Source organism: Cydia strobilella, chromosome 9 (assembly GCF_947568885.1).
Source record: "Cydia strobilella chromosome 9, ilCydStro3.1, whole genome shotgun sequence".
Classification (NCBI taxonomy): domain Eukaryota; kingdom Metazoa; phylum Arthropoda; class Insecta; order Lepidoptera; family Tortricidae; genus Cydia; species Cydia strobilella.
Genome location: NC_086049.1, coordinates 14,550,181 through 14,570,729, shown reverse-complemented (window position 1 = coordinate 14,570,729; position 20,549 = coordinate 14,550,181). Strand labels below are relative to the sequence as shown.

At 41.6% G+C, this 20,549-nt stretch overlaps 1 protein-coding gene across 1 annotated transcript; it reads right to left on the bottom strand.

Moving 5' to 3' along the window:
• Positions 1-40: 40 nt before the first annotated feature.
• Positions 41-20,461, bottom strand: LOC134744423 (dihydropyrimidine dehydrogenase [NADP(+)]). The gene is made up of 22 exons (XM_063678235.1): positions 20,299-20,461; positions 16,740-16,850; positions 16,002-16,172; positions 14,932-15,093; positions 14,362-14,549; positions 12,046-12,172; positions 11,427-11,577; positions 10,935-11,104; positions 10,733-10,810; positions 10,312-10,444; positions 9,793-9,980; positions 8,994-9,200; positions 8,551-8,715; positions 8,137-8,289; positions 7,724-7,844; positions 7,355-7,438; positions 6,801-6,979; positions 3,988-4,164; positions 3,681-3,914; positions 3,129-3,193; positions 2,672-2,764; positions 41-213 (listed from the first exon to the last, which is right to left on the bottom strand). The coding sequence occupies exons 1-22, from the start codon at positions 20,335-20,337 to the stop codon at positions 123-125; spliced, it is 3,087 nt and encodes a 1,028-aa protein (XP_063534305.1). The 5' UTR covers positions 20,338-20,461; the 3' UTR covers positions 41-122.
• Positions 20,462-20,549: the final 88 nt, after the last annotated feature.

Below are 20,549 nucleotides of genomic sequence, written 5' to 3'. Positions count from 1 at the left end.
GAATAAAGGTCAAGAAAGGTAATAAAAATTAACTAAGACATATTATTGAACTTCTTTATATTTCGTCATCAGCAACAGCATCATTATTAGAGCAACATTTTTAAAATATTATTTGCATATTTTTATTGACACACTCCATCTAAAGGATGTACCGGATGTACTTGTTTGTGGAGACCTCTCTTGATAACGTGTGGAATTGTCTTTGGCACCATCCTGTAATTAAAATATCGTTTTTACAAATCTACTAATAGGGAATATTACGCGAAACTGCGTAGGTGGCGCCGCTACCACAATCTGAGGGTCTATCGCGAAACAAGAAAATCGTAATTTCGTTATCTAACATCTCTGTCACTTTTAATAACAAAACTTCCGTGAGACACAGACATATTAAACATATTAAAATACGTGAGTGACCCGTTATTAATATGTTTAATATATCTCTGTCACTCTTGCATATTCGAGCGATAGAGAGGCAGATAGCGAAATTTCGGATTCGCGTTTCCCGGTAGGCCCTCTGTAAACAAACCGCCTTGTTGCATCAATGTCATATTTTATTAACTCTGAAAACTTGTCAAAAACCTGTTAAAAGGTATGTATAAGTTACTCTATGGTTTACTAAAAAGGCTAGTGCTGCACTCTGGTGGCATGACATTGTAGTAATATCCCCTAATATATCCCTAATGGTGAAGAAGTCCTGCAGCCGTCCGTCGCCGTACATTTTGAAAAAAGGGAAGCACTATTGGAATTTGGAGGCCTAATGTCTGTTATACTAAAAAAAAATGTGTTCATGATCTCTGGTTGATAACCAGGGGGTAATTAAAGCAAGAACAAGTTCGTTGCAAAACTTTGATTAGGTAATACACTACCGCTCAAAAGTATTTAGGCAAATTTTCACCGTATTGTATAATGAGGGCTATCGTTTCTTTGCTCACCAGTTGGCGCCTGTTGATGGTGGTCCATCTTCTTCTTCTTCTTCTTTTAAAATTATGGCTTCAGCCCAGTGGGACTATTTCGCCAGTATCAAGGTATTGAGAGGTTTACAAACGACAAAAATTGTACGGTTGTACAAGACAGTGTACGGTGATTTGTTAGCTCTTGTAAATCGATAGCTAGACTTTACAAGAAGCACGTGGACTACCGGCCGTTGACTCCAAGATGGTGGTTAAACGCGCTTCAAAATTAATTCTCCATTCACTGCACACTACCACATTAGTTTACTGTATAATAAGCTATCGATATTACACTTTAAACAATATTAATAAGCAAAAAACAAAGTAATTAATCACGATGCTAACTATCAAGATGGCGCTCGAACCGGAAGTCTCGATGGTGGTCCAAAAGTCTAAAGAACAGCTGTCAGTCATTGAAGTGACATTTGACATTTCGAACTTTGCGAAGACCACCATCCACACTAGGGCCCCTAGCGGCGAATTCATACGCGATAGCCCTCATTATAAACAAAAATTATTTTCATACTGTTCGATCGCAGGCAAATGACTCTTACATGTTGGATTGAATTTTATTTAGGTAAATACATATATCCTCCTAAGACCCACCATAGAAAGTTTTTCAATTTTTAATTTGAACCTTGTGCTATAAGTAAATTTGAACTAATTTCGTTTGTTTTACAACGCAGTGAAACAAAAGAAATGCTACTTTATTTGTTTCATGAAAGGTTCAAATTAGCAATGAATATGTACATTTTAATGTACACTTAGACTCACGAGGTTATTGAGCCTCAAATTGTTGCCAAAGACATCCTTTTAAAATTTTCGAGTTTATGCAACGATTTAAAAAACCTGTTCTAGTTCATACAAAATGAAACGATTTTGTACTAGAACACGATTTATGGATTTTTTACGCTTGCCATTTGTTAAATAGGCAACGTACACGAATATTCTGTACATCATTTTGAAGCTCGATATGTCTGTTAAATTAAAAAAGTAAACTGCACAAAAAATTGTTACCCGACTGCGACTTAGCGGTAGATATAATTCTGAAAGTCGATTTTGTATACAATTGTATGGAAAAAATTACGAATGCCTAAATAGTTATGAGCGGTAGTGTAGGTACGTACATTATTAGGTACATAAAGTGAATACAAGCTTGCATTTATAGTCTGCAACAGATTAGCTAATCAGGTGATATGGTCAAAATTGATGATGATCCTGCCGGCCGATTTCGACCATGGCGACTACTTCCGACTCCTAGTAACTAAGAGCCACAGAGCTAACTGTTACTGTTAGCTCGGCGCTTGTCATCTCCGAGGTCAAAATTATCTGCACGCTGTCACTCTTATTAATAAAGTTGTGCTCAGATAATTTTGAATGCATTATATAGTTAGCAACTTCTACTATCTGACTATTCAAGACAAAAGAAAAAGTCCCCTAATTTGCCGGTCAGTGTTGCCAGTTTTTACTCATTAATTTGGATAAGGCAGGAAATAAGAGAATGTCAATTACTTACTGTTAAGGCCGTAACACCATCGCACCGCACCAAGGTCATTGTGCGACGCACCCATGGGTAAGTAAGAGGAGAAAGAGATATCGCTTTCTCGCTCTCACTTATGGGTGCATCGCACAATGACCTTGGTGCGGTGCGATGGTGTGTTACGCCCTTTATAAATGATGCCATATAAAAACAGTTCTAGCAACTGAACAAGTCTACTTACGATATGCAGTCGATGATTGGGCACACGGACAAACACAGCGTGCATCCAGTGCAGTCGTCCGTCACGTGCGGAATGTGGGTTTGCGGGTCGAATCTGTCAATACACACAAGATTATTAAGCTGGTGATAAAAGCAATGGCCACGCGCACTGAGATTTTTTGTCTGATCATCAGCTACAGCTATTAACACATTTCGGGTCTACGCTCGTTGCGCGTAGCTCGCGTTGGCAGTGAATTTGTTAATTCAATTTATAAAGGTGCGTCCACATCAGGCGAATGCGTCGAAAATGCACTCTGTTGCTAAGAACTCAATATATGGCTAACTTACGTTACGTAGCATTGTGTTGGGTTCTTACGTCGCTAACGCGCAAGCTACTCGCAGTACTCGCCACGTTTAAACCTCTGCTAGTTAGTAGAATTTTTGCGAGCTTTTATAGGGTTAGGTAAGTAGGTACTTACTCAATTGCTTGATATCCCGAATCTGCGCATGCCATGTAGCATTTTCCGCAGTTTATGCACATATCCTGAAAATAAATACGATTTTTGCATTAATTGCCAAAATCTATTTCCAAGGATCTGAGAATAATTAGTAACTTACGCCGCCAATCCGGTGCTTTTTACCTACAATTATCATTTACAAGTATGTGTCTACACTCTACAGACAGCAATACCTACCTATTGTAATTTGTAACCTAGATCCCTACTATCCCTAGAGTAGAAGGACGTTACTTAATCTTTAGAACTAGAATGAGGGATACCCATAGGTGAATATTACAGTAGACTTGAGCCTCATTTTCAGTAGCACTTTTTCAACGCGCGTTAAAAAGCGTTTGAATGACACAAATGAAAACACGAGTATTTCACACGATGGCGGTAGTGCTTTTTATTAAGCGTTGTTGGATTTTCAACTTTAAGCCTTAGTCTTTAAATCGAATTTAGCGTGCGGGCAAATTCGAGCGCTTTTTTAGGCAAATTCAAGGCCTTAGGGAGTATGTATGTATCAACACTTACATCGTCTATCAACGCGACGACCTGCTTCGTATTATCCAGCTGCTTATAAGACCCGATCCTAGGCAGCGCCTCGCCCACCAGGTCCCGTATGCTGGGCACCGGGCAGTGGCCGTTGGAAGTGCCGTTCGCCAAGTAACTGTCGACCTTATTGTCGGCTAATAAGTTTGAGTTTAGCCTGATCTTGTGCAGCTGGTCTTCACGCTTCTTGTTGTAGGGGCCGAAGTGGGCTAGAACCTGTAAAACGATATTTTTTAGTGAGTATCTGCAAGATCGAGTTCATTGCCTACACGTGGACATCCATGGTTACCTTCCCATTCTCGCCATACAAGGTCTGCACAGGCTTGCCCTTCTGGTGCTTGAATGTAGGCGGCGACTGGCCGGTCCAGCCCGGGAGCCCCATGGAGCGCAGGTACAGGAGCGCCTTCAGGCCTGTGATGTAGTCTTCCACCACGGTGAAGTCTTGGTTCTGAACTGCACTGCAGATCTGCCATGAAACAACAATTAGGACTGCAATGCAGATATTTACTGTGTCGGTATAATTTAGGTTCCTACCTACCTACCTATAAAACATGCTGCAAATTGGACAGTAGGCATAAGATATAAAAGTTTGTGAATCTACTTAGTTACTAAATATACTTATGGTACTATGATCGAACAATCGCCATTCATCCCGCTATCAATAGTGGTTGTGGTTAGCTACGTAGGCATCAGTCATCCCAAAAGGTACACTTATGAACTGGTAAAATTAGCAGCGCAGTTTGCTTGTTCCAGTTATTGTGGCTAATTTTTAGGAAACACTTAGATATGCTAAGTTGTTAGCTAATTTATTTATGATACCTGCACAACAGGCGCGCCGCACAACATCAACTGTAGCACTGAGTCCGCCGAGTCGATGCCGAGGATAAGGAAAACGGGCAGCTTATTGCCGATGGCCGACATGGCGCCCATAGCACAGACTAACAACACTCTTAACTAAGGAGTAAAGACTTTATTGTGATCGCAATAAGGTTCAATTGTACCTGCACAACAGGCGCGCCGCACAACATGAACTGTAGCGCTGAGTCCGCGGAGTCGATGCCACCGATGCCGAGGATGGGGAACCCGGGCAGCTTGTTGCCGATGGCCGACACGGCGCCCATAGCACAGACTAACAACACTCTTAACTAAGGAGTAAAGACTTTATTGTGATCGCAATAAGGTTCAATTGTACCTGCACAACAGGCGCGCCGCACAACATGTACTGTAGCGCTGAGTCCGCGGAGTCGATGCCGCCGATGCCGAGGATGGGGAACCCGGGCAGCTTGTTGCCGATGGCCGACACGGCGCCCATAGCACAGACTAACAACACTCTTAACTAAGGAGTAAAGACTTTATTGTGATCGCAATAAGGTTCAATTGTACCTGCACAACAGGCGCGCCGCACAACATGAACTGTAGCGCTGAGTCCGCGGAGTCGATGCCACCGATGCCGAGGATGGGGAACCCGGACAGCTTGTTGCCGATGGCCGACACGGCGCCCATAGCACAGACTAACAACACTCTTAACTAAGGAGTAAAGACTTTATTGTGATCGCAATAAGGTTCAATTGTACCTGCACAACAGGCGCGCCGCACAACATGAACTGTAGCGCTGAGTCCGCGGAGTCGATGCCGCCGATGCCGAGGATGGGGAACCCGGGCAGCTTGTTGCCGATGGCCGACACGGCGCCCATAGCACAGACTAACAACACTCTTAACTAAGGAGTAAAGACTTTATTGTGATCGCAATAAGGTTCAATTGTACCTGCACAACAGGCGCGCCGCACAACATGAACTGTAGCGCTGAGTCCGCGGAGTCGATGCCGCCGATGCCGAGGATGGGGAACCCGGGCAGCTTGTTGCCGATGGCCGACACGGCGCCCATAGCACAGACTAACAACACTCTTAACTAAGGAGTAAAGACTTTATTGTGATCGCAATAAGGTTCAATTGTACCTGCACAACAGGCGCGCCGCACAACATGAACTGTAGCGCTGAGTCCGCGGAGTCGATGCCGCCGATGCCGAGGATGGGGAACCCGGGCAGCTTGTTGCCGATGGCCGACACGGCGCCCATAGCACAGACTAACAACACTCTTAACTAAGGAGTAAAGACTTTATTGTGATCGCAATAAGGTTCAATTGTACCTGCACAACAGGCGCGCCGCACAACATGAACTGTAGCGCTGAGTCCGCGGAGTCGATGCCGCCGATGCCGAGGATGGGGAACCCGGGCAGCTTGTTGCCGATGGCCGACACGGCGCCCATAGCACAGACTAACAACACTCTTAACTAAGGAGTAAAGACTTTATTGTGATCGCAATAAGGTTCAATTGTACCTGCACAACAGGCGCGCCGCACAACATGAACTGTAGCGCTGAGTCCGCGGAGTCGATGCCGCCGATGCCGAGGATGGGGAACCCGGGCAGCTTGTTGCCGATGGCCGACACGGCGCCCATAGCACAGACTAACAACACTCTTAACTAAGGAGTAAAGACTTTATTGTGATCGCAATAAGGTTCAATTGTACCTGCACAACAGGCGCGCCGCACAACATGAACTGTAGCGCTGAGTCCGCGGAGTCGATGCCGCCGATGCCGAGGATGGGGAACCCGGGCAGCTTGTTGCCGATGGCCGACACGGCGCCCATAGCACAGACTAACAACACTCTTAACTAAGGAGTAAAGACTTTATTGTGATCGCAATAAGGTTCAATTGTACCTGCACAACAGGCGCGCCGCACAACATGAACTGTAGCGCTGAGTCCGCGGAGTCGATGCCGCCGATGCCGAGGATGGGGAACCCGGGCAGCTTGTTGCCGATGGCCGACACGGCGCCCATAGCACAGACTAACAACACTCTTAACTAAGGAGTAAAGACTTTATTGTGATCGCAATAAGGTTCAATTGTACCTGCACAACAGGCGCGCCGCACAACATGAACTGTAGCGCTGAGTCCGCGGAGTCGATGCCGCCGATGCCGAGGATGGGGAACCCGGGCAGCTTGTTGCCGATGGCCGACACGGCGCCCATAGCACAGACTAACAACACTCTTAACTAAGGAGTAAAGACTTTATTGTGATCGCAATAAGGTTCAATTGTACCTGCACAACAGGCGCGCCGCACAACATGAACTGTAGCGCTGAGTCCGCGGAGTCGATGCCGCCGATGCCGAGGATGGGGAACCCGGGCAGCTTGTTGCCGATGGCCGACACGGCGCGCAGGCCCATGGGGCGTGTGGCGTTGCCGGATACGCCGCCGTATGTGGTATGCTTCTCGCGACCTGACAATTGAGAAAATAACAAAGTAGAGGCGTCTGCTAATTTACTAACTCCCAAGAATACCAAATTCTAATCGGCATCTACTGTAACTAAAACTAGTTAGTAGGATGCGGAGCAGCTCTAACGGCATCCTAAAAATGTTTGTAGAAAAGCCTGACTCTCCCATGCACAAACATCTTAACAATTTAATGGTCATGGGTAGCTGATTTTGTCAAATTTAAGTTTATATTTTTAATTTAATTATTTTAATTTAATGTACTTGTTATTAATTTTTTACAAACATTAACAATAGATTTTAAGTAATTATGTACTCTAACCAATGGATCATAGAAATCTGAATAAAGAAATTATATTATTATTATTATAAAACTGCTTACCGACTGCCGGCCATGGAGTGGCGTCAGCCTTCACGGACATGAGGCCAGACACGGTGTTGATTGCAGACACGCCGTCAGCGCCACCTACAATAAAGTAAGTTTAACTAAACTGTCTTTTTGGGAGTGTATTGTGTAGGTAGGTATTTATTTTTATTTTATGTTTTATTTTATTTATTTGGAGATCCAACAGCTGTGACATTAACATAAAAATTATAGTTGATACAGGAAGCCAATTATAGGAACTCACAGTATAGTATAGTATTATATAGTGTAGTATAGTATTATATAATCTGTGCAGGTAGTGACATGATACAAACTAATATTACACATATAATTTAGTTATTAAAGCGAATTTCAAAGTGTGCTCACCTTCATACGCCGCCATGGCTATACTGACGATATCCGTAATATTTGGCGTCAGTTTGATGAACACCGGGATCTTGACGGCTTTCTTCACCCATTGCGATATGCCCCTCACTAGGACCGGGTCCTGCGAAACAAGAAAAGTCCTACCTACTTAAAGATGGTTTGGTAAGGCGAGACAAGCGAATTCTTAGATGCACCTCAGACACACCTGAATTTAGGGCCAGCCCTATTGCTTCTGATAAATTCAGTCGATTAGACGATTATTAGCCATTAAAAATCTAGACAATTAGGCTCTGATTTAAGATGCTTATGCGGTTGCTCTTAGTGTGAACATGTGGCTACTACTAATGTCATCACTGACAGCTGTTGCAAAAATTCATGTTCATTAAAAGGTGACAGATCCATTAGGACTATACCTGTCCGCAAGCAAGCCCCATGCCGGATTCACCCATGCCGTGTGGGCATGAAAGATTAAGTTCCAGTGCATCAGACCCAGCTGCCTCGGCCTTCTGAGCCAGCTCCGTCCAATCTGCTTCGTTGTACGAACACATTATCGATGCGATAATCACCTGAAATGTAACGCACATTCATCAATCAATACGAAAACAATTTAAAATGCCATCAAAATAAATAATGACCTAAGTGCATGGGAGGTCCGGTCCGTTCAGACTTCATCTGAACTATATATGTTCCGGTCATCTTTGCATGGTCTTTATGATCAGTCGTATCAGATCCACTTACTTGCTTAAACACAACCTTACAGTTGCAGTTGATGACTGCGTATCGGAAGTAGCCTTTCTGGGCCAAAGTTCTATCAGTAAACCACTTACTTTATCGGGGAAGTCTCGTTTAAGTTCGCGGATGCTCTGGCACCAGTAGGCCTCGCACTTCTCGGAGATCAGCTCGATGTTCAGGAAGCATCCTTGTCCTGGACCGTAGTTCTCGCCTGATGTTACTCCTCGCACGATTCTGGGTGACACGTTGGTTACTAGATCCTGAGGGCAGAAAAAATCTCGTGAGATTCTTAATGGTTCTCACTCATTAGTAGCATTGAATTAAAGTCGGGCTCAAAAGAGTTGGTGCTCTGGCTAACCCGAAGGGAAGGAACTTCATTCTGCATTCTACAGATTCACGTACCTTATCCAAACCAAAGGACTTTGGTGACCGCGAGACCCGAACCCTGCTGGAAGGCGCGGCAGATCATGGTGGTGGGCGGTGCGCTGGCCAGTCCAGAGGGAAGGAATTTCATTTCGCACTCCACGGAGCCACGTACCTTATCCAAACCGAAGGTCTTAGTGACGACAAAGCCCCAGCCCTGTTGGAAGGCGCGCCTTATCATGGCTGAGCTGGTGGTAGGGGGTGCGCTGGCCAACCCGAAGGGGTTTGGGAACTTGATGCCGCAGACTTCCACTGATAGGTCCACGTCGTCGATGGGGCAGTGGAACTTGGGTAGCTCCACTGGGGAGTCGAATGGGATGCCCTGTAAAAAAATGATGTTATTTTATTTGGTTTAGAAGTGATTTCACAGTTCTCTGATGTAACTAATCGCTCTATTATTCCTCACACTACAAAATCTACAAAATAACATAACACAGTAGGAAAGGTACCCGACTTGTGCGCACTTGGCGCAGTGCCGAAAAAAAGATACTTACCTTAAATATTTTTTTATTTTTTTTATTTTTTTTACAACCACTTAATTAATGCAATGCTTCTTCTTCACCAGTTGTTAAAAGTATCTTGATTCACATATGGCGGAACGAGCTGCCGGCAAGATATTGAATGGGGCTGCACATGACACCAGGCCCATTCAATATATTGCGAACAGTCCGGTCTAGCCTCCTTTTTTGACAGTACTGGATCTGAGGAACACACACGCCACAATACACAATCCCAGATTCGTATAAATTGTTGTTGTGTGTTGAATAATTTATATTAAAATTTAATATTATGAAATAAATGAATCTAAATCAGAAAAAAAAGAGTCGTTAAAGTTAGTGCATTATGCCCGCCGCCCTGAAATACTACATAGATCTAATCGACATTACAGTAGGCATATACGAGTAAGGACTGACCTGAAGATAGCAGTGTATGTACCAAGCCGCAGTCTTGCCGTCGTTAACCGACTCCACTGTGGTCTCAGCCACACCAGCCAAATCTCCACCCACAAACACATGAGGGTTGCTTACGCTCTGCATGGTCGAGCTGTTCACTTCTGGGAGACCCCATCGGTTCAGCTTGACGCCGGACATGGCTTCTTTTACTGTAATGAAGATTAAAAAAACTTTATTACCTTCTGTTTAAAATAAAAGGTGGGCGGGAAAATTAAAAGCCTTCTGTTGTCCCTGACCCCACTGGCTGCTATAGGAAAGGCACGAAATTACTTGTACAGATTGCTTGCTTTGGCCTGTATTTTCGGGTTACCGATGTATCCAAAACTTAATTGAACTATCGCCATCGACACCCGTAGAGGAAAACAAGAGTAACAATTCAATGGAAGAAAAACGAAACGGTGACAAATTTTCCTCTTTAAGAGATCATGAAAATTACCTACACATAATCATAGCTAAAAAACGAATAGTTTGGAACCTTACCATCACTATCATACAATCCGGAGCCGAAAGCTGAAATAATGAAGTTGGCCTTCAGCTGCAGAACTTGCTCGTGATCCTCGATCCAATCGCCATTATCTAGTTGCTCGGTGCGACAGAATTTTAGACCAGCCACCTGGAAAATAAATATTGAAATTAAAATAAGCACATTGTGAGTACATTAGCTACCTACCTATTTACTCATAAACGGACAGGTCTTCAAAAATCGACTTGCGTTTCCAAACCCGCCTCATTAGTTTTATTACTTAGTAACATAATTGTCTAATATGTAGCCATTGTAGCCGTAGAGCTATGAGGCCGAAATAACGATCTTCCTGTCTAGCCTGATGGATTTCAATTTCCTCTTTGCTTTATATTTAAGTTTAGGTAGGTGATTGGACAAGAATATATGTTATTGGTTTACCTTGCCGTCCTTGATGATGACTTCTTGTGGTGACATGAATGGGACGAATTCGCATTTCTCTTCTTTAGCCAAGTCAACCTAAGAACAAATAGGTAAAATGTTAAACAAATCTGTTGGTTACGATTCGTGTGTTTTGGGATTAGTTTAGAAACACAATGTGTAGGTAAATGCGGTGGTAAGAGAATACAATTTGAATTATTACCTCCTCGGGAACGGCACGAATGTTCCCGAAGCCTTTCCTGAACACAACATAGACGCGGCGCGCGCCGCAGCGCAGCGCGGACGTCGCGCAGTCGAAGGCCGTGTCGCCGGCGCCGAGCACTATCACGTTGCCGTGCAGCTCGGGCAAGGCGGATTTGCAGGCGCACATTCCTGGTAATAGGTGTTGTTTATCATTAACCGAATCAAATAACAGACTTTAAAGCTTAGAACACCTTTTTCATGACGTCACCCCGTTGGTATGATTTTTTTTGCGAGACCCTGCGACTGCGACTCCCTCATTAAGGCTTCCTGAGCCTCCGGGGGCATGACCCACAAATCACTGGTACAGTAGCGTTCATAGTTATTCATTTATCTTTGGGCTGCACCACATGTGGGGCAACACCTGTAGCGGTAACCGACTAAAAGTGTGCACTCATGAGCAATGAAAACGTGTTACATTGTAGTAAAAAATCCATGTCAAATAGATTCTTACCTTTCTTGCTACCCTTAGACACAAGAGGCAAAAAGCTCTTGCTGGTGTAGAAGCCCATTTCGGCTGTAAGGCCCTTGAAGATGGGCACTGTGGTCGGCTCCGGCAGCCCGATGCCGAGGAACACGGCCTTGTAGCCGTCTTTGAGAAGACCCTGAAAATAGAATCATAAATCATTACTAAAATGCGCAGTCAGTGAACACAGTACCAGCACAATTATACACCAATAGACGGTTGCCATATCTAATTCAAAGAACTCCGAAACGCAAGAGCGCTTTTGCTTTTGAATCACATTATTGGAACTTGGAGGCTTAAACAATGGAAACTTTTCCCCGCTAGTCTTAAACTGGTCTTAAATGTTCTTCGATCATGTAATCAGGAAACATTACTATTCGATGGAACGTCTTTGTGGTGCTTGCAGACCGGGTGAAAGGCAGGACCCACAGTTTGTGGGTTCCCGATCAGATGGACAGACGTTATCAGATCAACGATGAAGTGTACCGACACCAAGTGCAAGTGGATATATGGAGAAACTTAGAGAGAACTAATACAGTTTTGAATGGCCCATAATTACGACCATCTATAAGAGTGACGAACTGAAAAGGAGACGAAAGAATCTTACCTCGATAGTGATGTCCTTGGTAGAAAGCTTTTTGCCGGTCTCGAACTTGACTCCGAGGTTCTTCACTAGGTCCACTTCGAACTGAACCACGTCATAGCCAAGACGGTATTGCGGGATTTCAGCAGAACTGAAAGTCAAGATAGCATAGGTACCTACTTTTAGATTAGGAAAGTGTTAATTATGTAGGCTAAATCGGTATCTTCTCGGTATCGGTATCGGTATTTTTTCTTTAAATATTTCTTTGTAGTTTTACATGTACCTATATGTCAAATGTATAATTTTGGTGCAATAATAGTATTTTATACAATCGTGATATAATAGAGAGCTTTTCAGTCGAGTACCGTGTTTAAGCAACGAAGCTTGCTGAGTTGCTTAAGTCAAGGTACGAGATTGAAAAGCTTGATTATATCACTATTGTATACAATACTTTTTCTACGAGACAAAAAAGTAATACTTTCAACTAGTAGAATCATATAGGTAAACAAACCAAAAGTATACAGCTAAGATACGCGAGCTGCCGCAGCCCGCGATACCTTCATACTCGTACGCGCACCGGCCGCCGGGCCCGGCGCCCCCGGCGGGTTGGTCAACGACACCTCCTCGTAACTCATGAGACCCTGGTACCTGCTCCGCGCTAAATTCAATTTTAAGACAGTTTTTTTCTCGATTTTGGCCACCGTAGCCTATGGAGACTAACAAGCAACGCTAAGCGGTTTTCGTAGGATATGGATGTTGCTATATGAAGGGTGTCACATGCGCGTTTATGACTTATGAAGCAATTGTTGGCCAACCAATCACAAAGCAGATACGACGCAGCAGCGTGTTTAAGTAGACTAATTTGCATTGAATCGAGTCTCCTTAAACAAGAAATATTTTACTGAAATGTATGAAGTTCTATTTTCAAAATTTTTATAATTGACTAAACCGTATCGATAAAATTCTTATGCTTGCGTCGGAAGTGCCATAGACTATCCAACGTTGAAAAGAGTAAGGTTGTAGTGTTGCATGTGAAGTCGTAATACACAGATTATACTCGACGAGTAGAAAATAGTACATTATTGTCGAGGCTCGGAAGTAGCTACTTGCTGGCTGAGGATTCGTTTTAAACGGACGACCTTGGGAGTCCGTTTAATTGAATCCGAAGCCTGCAAGTAGCCTTCCAGCCGAGTCATATATAGTGCTTTTCTCAAAAATGGCGCAATAAATGCAAATATAATAGAAATATTTTACAGAAGCAACGTTCTTTATGTATATATTTTCACAGAAAAAAGTAAAAAGATTTGCTTTGCCGCCGTTTTATTTTTTTAATTAAAAATGAAAGTGCATTTTTCTGCTGAAAATACGCCAACCTATTTGAGACACCTAAATAGTCGCGGTACCAACATTATAATAATAAGTACTGATCATCTGTTTGGCCGTTTAATGGACCTATGCCTTCATTTGATATGGCCACTTCAACTTTTAAAAAGTTTGAAACTCGACAAATAATGGAATTTGTATGCAACATTGCAGTCCCGAAATCGAGACTGCAATGTTTTTAACTTTTTAATTTTTTGACTGACCATAAACTACGCACTTCGCGACCTACTTTTTAACCGGCAATGTCGACTTTGCCGTCCATTTTTGAGAAATAGTAGATTGTTAACCAAGGGATGAAAGGCACTCATTTCTGCCGAGGTGTCTTGGCGCTCGAACGCAGTGAGAGCGCCAATAGTCCGAGGCAGAAATGATGCCTTTCACCCGAGTTAAACACTCTACTTTTCATTTCGAATACGAGGAAAGTAAAATGCATGTGTTTTTTCAAAAACATGACGAATAATACATTTTTATAGTATTTATTGAGGGAACTTTCAATTAAAAATTCAGGCAAAAGTATCGTTATTTATGGAATGGAGAGTCAAGTATCACAATGGAAATTGTATAACAAATCCATTTAAACTCAAATTTCAATTGCTTATCGTAAAAAAATTAAAAATATCGTACTTCGAACGTAAAATGCTCTAGTGCAGACACGTATCATTTTCTGCGCACCTTTTAGAACAACAATGACCCTCTTTCAGAGCATGAGAAATGAAAAGAATATTTACTTATTTACTTACTTACTTACTTCTGCAAAAAAATTATTTCTCGAAACGAAACAAACTTAAGGATGAATTGGTTTATCAAATGAAAGACGGATAAGAATTTGTGATGTCTCTGACAACGGAATTGTCCACTATCCCCGCATCACACCAAAAATATACTATGTGCTATCTTGCTCTCAGCTGTCATGGTGTCCTTAGCCGAAATAGGGGACATGAAGCTTTGGTGTCTCACCTCAGTCCACCCAAATACGCCTCCTTCTCGTAAACTGTGAGGTTCTTATAGCCCAGCCTCGCTAGAAAGCAGGCGCAGCTGATGCTGGCCGGGCCACCTCCGACGAGAGCGATCTTCTGGTCGCCGCTGTGGGGCAGCGGCTTGGTGTTCGGGTCCAGGGTTTGCGGGATGCCCATCTTCATGAAGATCTATTAAAAATACACGCAATTGACTTGACGATTCTCCAATTTTAATGCATACCCTAAGTCACCCGCGAGATATCACATTTATTGGAGAATTCTTTTTAGATCATTCTTTAGGCGCGGTCTTGTTTCACATTTAGAAAAGATTAGTTCAACTATTTTCGACATCACACCGACAATTTTACAGGTGTAGACCGGCAACGTTGATTGCGATTGCAACTTTCTTGCCCATGACCAATAATGACCAGTCTTTAGACCGGTGTTGACAGTTAATACAGGTTGTAACGAAGCATTATAAAAACGGGCCCTGTTTGAAGCTGTGGATGTCTTTTTGCTGATATAAGTATCAGGCGGAGCTAAGGAACGTTACAAACATTTTCATACTTACATCGACAGCGAAGTGCTGCAGCCCTCCGATATTGATGGCGCCCTCCTCGCTCGCGTGGAGGTTGCAGCCGCCCACGCACAAGTCGCTGGTGGGGCACACCATCCCGCAAGTAAGACCGAGGGGGTTATCCGACAGGATGGCTTTAGCGGCGCCATAGTAGTTCTGTAAATAAGTATTATACGATTGGTTAGATAGGAAATCGAAAAACAATTCCTTGCGCGAAAACATCAAAAATCAATGGTTTGTAAAAAAGATGAGAAATGCACGTACTGCACGCTCATGTTGCTCTAACAATCTGGTAGATCTAAATGAAAATTTTTGAAAGAGCGACTGTCCGAAAAACACGTGCGAAAGAAAGCGCGAGAGTGGGAAGTAGGTAGATCTACAATCTACAAGTTCGACCGACTGTATGATACAGGTATACGGGGCAGGATTTTTGATGAGGTTGCCTACGCCTTTTACCAATTGGCGAGAGCGAAAAACATCTTCGTATCCGCACCAATCATTCTGACTCCTTAACACATTCACTGCCCCCAACGCACATGTGCGTTCACCGTCATACAAGTTTGTTCCTAGGCCACGCCCCCTGGCAGTGAATGCGTTAATGCCAAGTTAGGATAGGGCCCCGTATTGAAATAGTAGATTGTGTTACAAGGGAGCAAAATGACATATTTACGGCGAGGGCGTACGCCCAAGATGGAAATAATTTTGCTACCATGTGACACATACTGCTTTTCACATCACCTATGAGGTAATTATGATGTTTAAAAATATTATATGAGCTAAAAAAATAATGTGCAAAAAATGCAAAAATAGTGTCCTAGAACAGAAAAGTGTTACTTTGATCCCTCCTAGCAGGGAAGAAAAGTGCCACTGATCCCTCCTAGCAGGGAAGAAAAACCCCTTTATTGAATTTGTGATGTGAAAAAAATATGTCAGCAGTAAGCATCGGTTGTACGGTTGTACCAAACCGTCTGTCAACGTCATCGTAGTTCCTTAAAATTAGTTGACAGAAAAGTTTGACACGCTCAAAATCAAAATTTTCTCAATAGGATGACACAGCTAGGTACCTTAGTAGCAATACTGGAGATGAAACTCTTGACGTCTATCTGTGTAGGACAGCTCTTCTGACAAGGTGCATCGGCGCACTTAAGGCAGCGGGCGGCTTCTTTTAGCGCACCCCGCTCCGACAGCGTCGTGTGTTTGATGTCGTCGAAGTTCCTCTCCAGGGTCGGACAGGTCTGAATCAGGGAAATTAGATGGGTTAAAAGTACTTAAGTGTTTGATTGAAATTGACACAATGCCTGTTTAGATTATGTCGGATATGACATGGCCATCGATGCCATCGGTGCCGATCGATTTTATACATATATCATGTATTGTAAGTACATCAGCGGGGCTAAGATGGACGGCTGTCTATCATTTGTCACCATACCTGTCACGCTCTAACAAGTACATAAGTGCGAAAGTGACGCATGATATGACAAGTAATAAAAACGCGACCATGATACCGGTGCAGCATCGACATCCCCGATTGGTGGATTTGGTGGTAACACACGTAAATACTGTAAGCGCCACAGTGGCGACAAAGGTACTGTCAGAATACCGTCACATTAATCATTTAAGTATCTTTCTTTAGCGATAAACGATAAAACTCGAAGTACGTATTGTATTGGAAATGTTTACATGATCTTTTAAATGTCTTGCGGATTGCTTACCTACCTCACTTTAGTAATAGTTGTAGAATTGTAGATATCAAATTATAAGAAACGAGATATCACACAGAAGTGTGCAGTAACGTCACTCACGGTGCATTTCCGGTCGGCATTTCTCTTCCATTGCTGCTTATTCTTCTTGGTCTGCGCGGAAGGCACGAGGTTCGTGTACGGTTTTACCGTAGGGTTGAGCCGCAGCAGGTTCTAAAATGAAAATAAAGGTATCTGCATTTTTTATGAACCTACAAAAATTGCCTAGACACTAGTCTAGATCTTAATTTAGTCTACTAGCCTGTTAAGGGGTTATCACATACCAACTTAGTATCCTTTCGTTCGCCAGACACTTTGTTATCTTGCTGCTAAAAGGGACAGAAACAACGTATATAAGCGCTGTCCCTCTCAACAGAAAGTGTCCTGGAGAAGGATCTTTAGCGTGGCACGATGCCGGCAAAGGGTCGATTAAGATTATTATTTATAAGATGTTTGTTTGGCACTTTGGCACTGAAGGACCTAGCCCACCTGCTTGAAAATTACAACCTACAACAAGTGTTTAGTTGGCTGTCCGTTAAAAACGTACGTTACATTAAGTACCTAACTATTGTAAACAACACAGTGATTTAACAATGATACAAAATTACCCACTGAAAGTTCACAATTCTGATAGCCTTCGACCCAAAGTAACTGATAACACGAAACAAACAAAGCGCGTCATGGCAGTGACAATGACATAAGCGTTATCGATATAAAAATACAGATTTATTTAAGTTTATCAAGGTCTGCGTTTACACATTCCTGCTCGCTGTTAGTTTCTTAATCTTTGGAACATTGAACAAAACTGTCGTACCTACCTTTGAACTCGAAACAAACTAATTTCCTTTGCAGTTTGATAGACGGAGTGTGGGAGTGCCACCATAAACAGCAAAATTCCATGAATAAGAATAATATTATAATAATATGGCTATGGATAGGAAGGAAGCGGGGTAGAGGAAAATCCAGACGCAGCTTTTTAGATCAAGTGAAAGAAAAAGTAGGGGTCGTGTCGTATCAAAAAGTCAAAGAGCTGGCGCGGGATACTGAAAGCCGGAAGATACTCCACCGACAAGAGAATAACTCTTAAGTTAATGATGATGATGAATATGGCTATACTTTCCGTACTTCTTCATTGCAGCTAGTTAAATTTGTAGCTAATCTAAATTTGTTGAAAAATGTATGTTCCTATTTTGTATTTACCGTGTAAGTGACTTGGTTTTGTACTGTAAACTTATACTCGTACTTATGTGTGAAATAAACGATATTGAAATTGAATTAACGATGTCTGCGCAGAGAGCTTTGAAAGACTGCGAGCCCCGTCACGACTCACGAATTACCGTTGAGGCAGTTGCGAATAAAATATAAGTAGTAAGTAGTGATAAAATGCGACAAATTTTAACTGACACGGCTTTATATTCGTTCAGGCACTAGCAGTAAATTAATTCGTATAGCAATGTAAATAGTACTCTTACGCCTTACGCTTGAGCCTTATCACTGCTTATCACTCGCACAACTGTCTAAACGCGGCCCGGTATCTACTCGTAACGTGTCATATCATATGCATTGCTCATTCTTACAATACTTTGTTATTCGGAACAATACAATATCGATTTTGTTCTTTTGTAAAGAAAATGGAAAACATAACAATGTGTCATCGTTCACCGTAATTTTCTTTCTATGTATCTGTATCTAATTATTATTGCCCCTAATTTTATATCATTGATATCTCAATCTCTACTATTATAAATGCGTAAGTAACTGTATCATTCCACGCAGAAGCTGCACTGGTAATCACTAATCTGGTAGTTTTGTATGTAATAATATTATAAGCTTAATGGCCTGAAATAAACGTTTTTATTATTATTGCTAATCAGCCCGTTCTTAAATTAATTTCGTCAATTTTGGCCTAGGTCAATAATAGTTATGTATTTCATCGAATTTACTTAATTAAGTAGGACTTTTTGCTTAATAACATTTTGGTCCTTCGAACCGAATTGAATGATTAGAATGTTTACTGAAAAAATATGAAATAGGTATTTATTGGCAATAACCGTATCGCTGGACCACCCACAGTACTATTATGATCAGTCTATACACATAATTTTCTGTATAGGTCATTAACATATTCGCGTTACATAGTGCTAATTAAGATTAAGTGCAACGTTGCGAGTATACTAGTGACTTAGTGCAACAATGTTTTAATTATTACGTATACGTTTTGTTTTGTATTAAATAAATAAACTTTTTTTAAAACGGTGAGGTCAGTTTTCGTCTATTTTAATATATATAATGCCCTTTTACCAAGTTTCTTTACCACAAACTTGTACCACATATAAACTTACATCCCCTTTTAAACCCCCTTAGGGGTTGAATTTTTCAAAATGGCTTCTTAGCTCTTGTACACATTATAAATGTTACCCTGGTGTGCAAATTTCAACTTTTTAGTTTTTGTAGTTTCGGTGAGCGTTGATGAGCCAATCAGTCAGTTAGTCAGTCAGACACGTGCATTTATATATATAGATACAAAATACACAGAAAAAAAAATATTAGGGATATGACCATAAACTTACACAAAGTATAATTTCATTAAAACATAATCTTGGGTATTATATTCACTTAATTTACTCGTAGGAAGAGAGCGAAACACCTTGAATAGAGAAACTAGTTTAATGAATATTAAATTGTCTTGATCTATATGTATGTTGCGAATCATTAAATGCCATAAACAAAGCGAGGGCCAGTGTCATTTATTGTCTATTTCCGGAATTTATTAGGTATTTACTTTCAAATTAATGGTGCATCTGGTTTCACCAGCATTAATTTTTATTTATACATTCATTTTGTCAAATGTTGTAATTTATTGTATTATTGTAATTTATCTTATGCATTTATCTCTACAAGGTACTTAGCTTATAGATTTAAAATATTCGTAGTTGCAATAAAAAGCCACATTCCATAAAATGTGTTTAGAGTAGAATATTGTACCGAATAGATCAGTCAGACCCCCTAGCACGGTGGCCTTATCGTTGACGAAAAATGAACATATATTATTTTATAAATATCTAAGTAGTTGGTGATAAGTGTGATAACACGTGATAATATTCTAGGAGGAGACTGATCGTTTTTGCTCATCCATTTCTGGAGTTCCGGGAGAGTTAAATCTATTTATAAAATTACTCAACTTTTAGCTGATTTTATTCGTCTGTTTAGTTAGGTAGGTATAGGTTCTGTATAGGTAATTAGGTATATATTATTCTAAATATTTACTTACTACTTATTACGACTAGTTAGTAATTTTAAAGTATTTTAAACGTTCTTTATGCCGATTATAAATTTATATTACCCATCCAAATACTTACCTTTTTAATTAAGGACAGTGCAACAAGATAATGTTGGTTTTTACATGCAAAAAATAATTTCTGACAACTGAGAAAGTTGGATAGGACAACTTATTGGATAGGAGAGGCCTAATTTCTACTAAAAACAGGTGATAATGATATATGAGTAGGTAAGATCTAGAATCTCGATCGATATCACGCAAATCGCGTTGCTATGGCGCTATCTACATATTTACTATTTCCTTATACGCACTTCAATAAATCACAATTCACGAATAACTGACCTCGATGTCCGGCAGTTCTCTGCTCAATAATTTCGCCATGATGCCAAACTGCACTTTATTGCAACCGAATAAAAACTATTTTTAAAACGCGTAAATTTCGAAATCCAATTTTATCGTAGAGGACTACTCACTGGCAGCGCCTCAGTTACGACTGATCGTACTTTTCGTGTCAGCTATCCTAGTTTGTTTGGCATTATGTCAAAAGGGCTTAAACGATAGAGTTTTAAGAGCAGTTACATCATTATGTTGCT

Excerpts from the sequence above, each read along its gene's own strand:
- LOC134744423 (XM_063678235.1), bottom strand. The coding sequence starts at position 20,337 with ATGGCGAAATTATTGAGCAGAGAACTGCCGGACATCGAG. Across the intron at positions 16,173-16,739 it reads ATGCCGACCGGAAATGCACC|ACCTGTCCGACCCTGGAGAG; the intron begins GTGAGTGACGTT and ends TCCCTGATTCAG. Across the intron at positions 10,811-10,934 it reads TTCGTGCCGTTCCCGAGGAG|GTTGACTTGGCTAAAGAAGA; the intron begins GTAATAATTCAA and ends ATTTGTTCTTAG.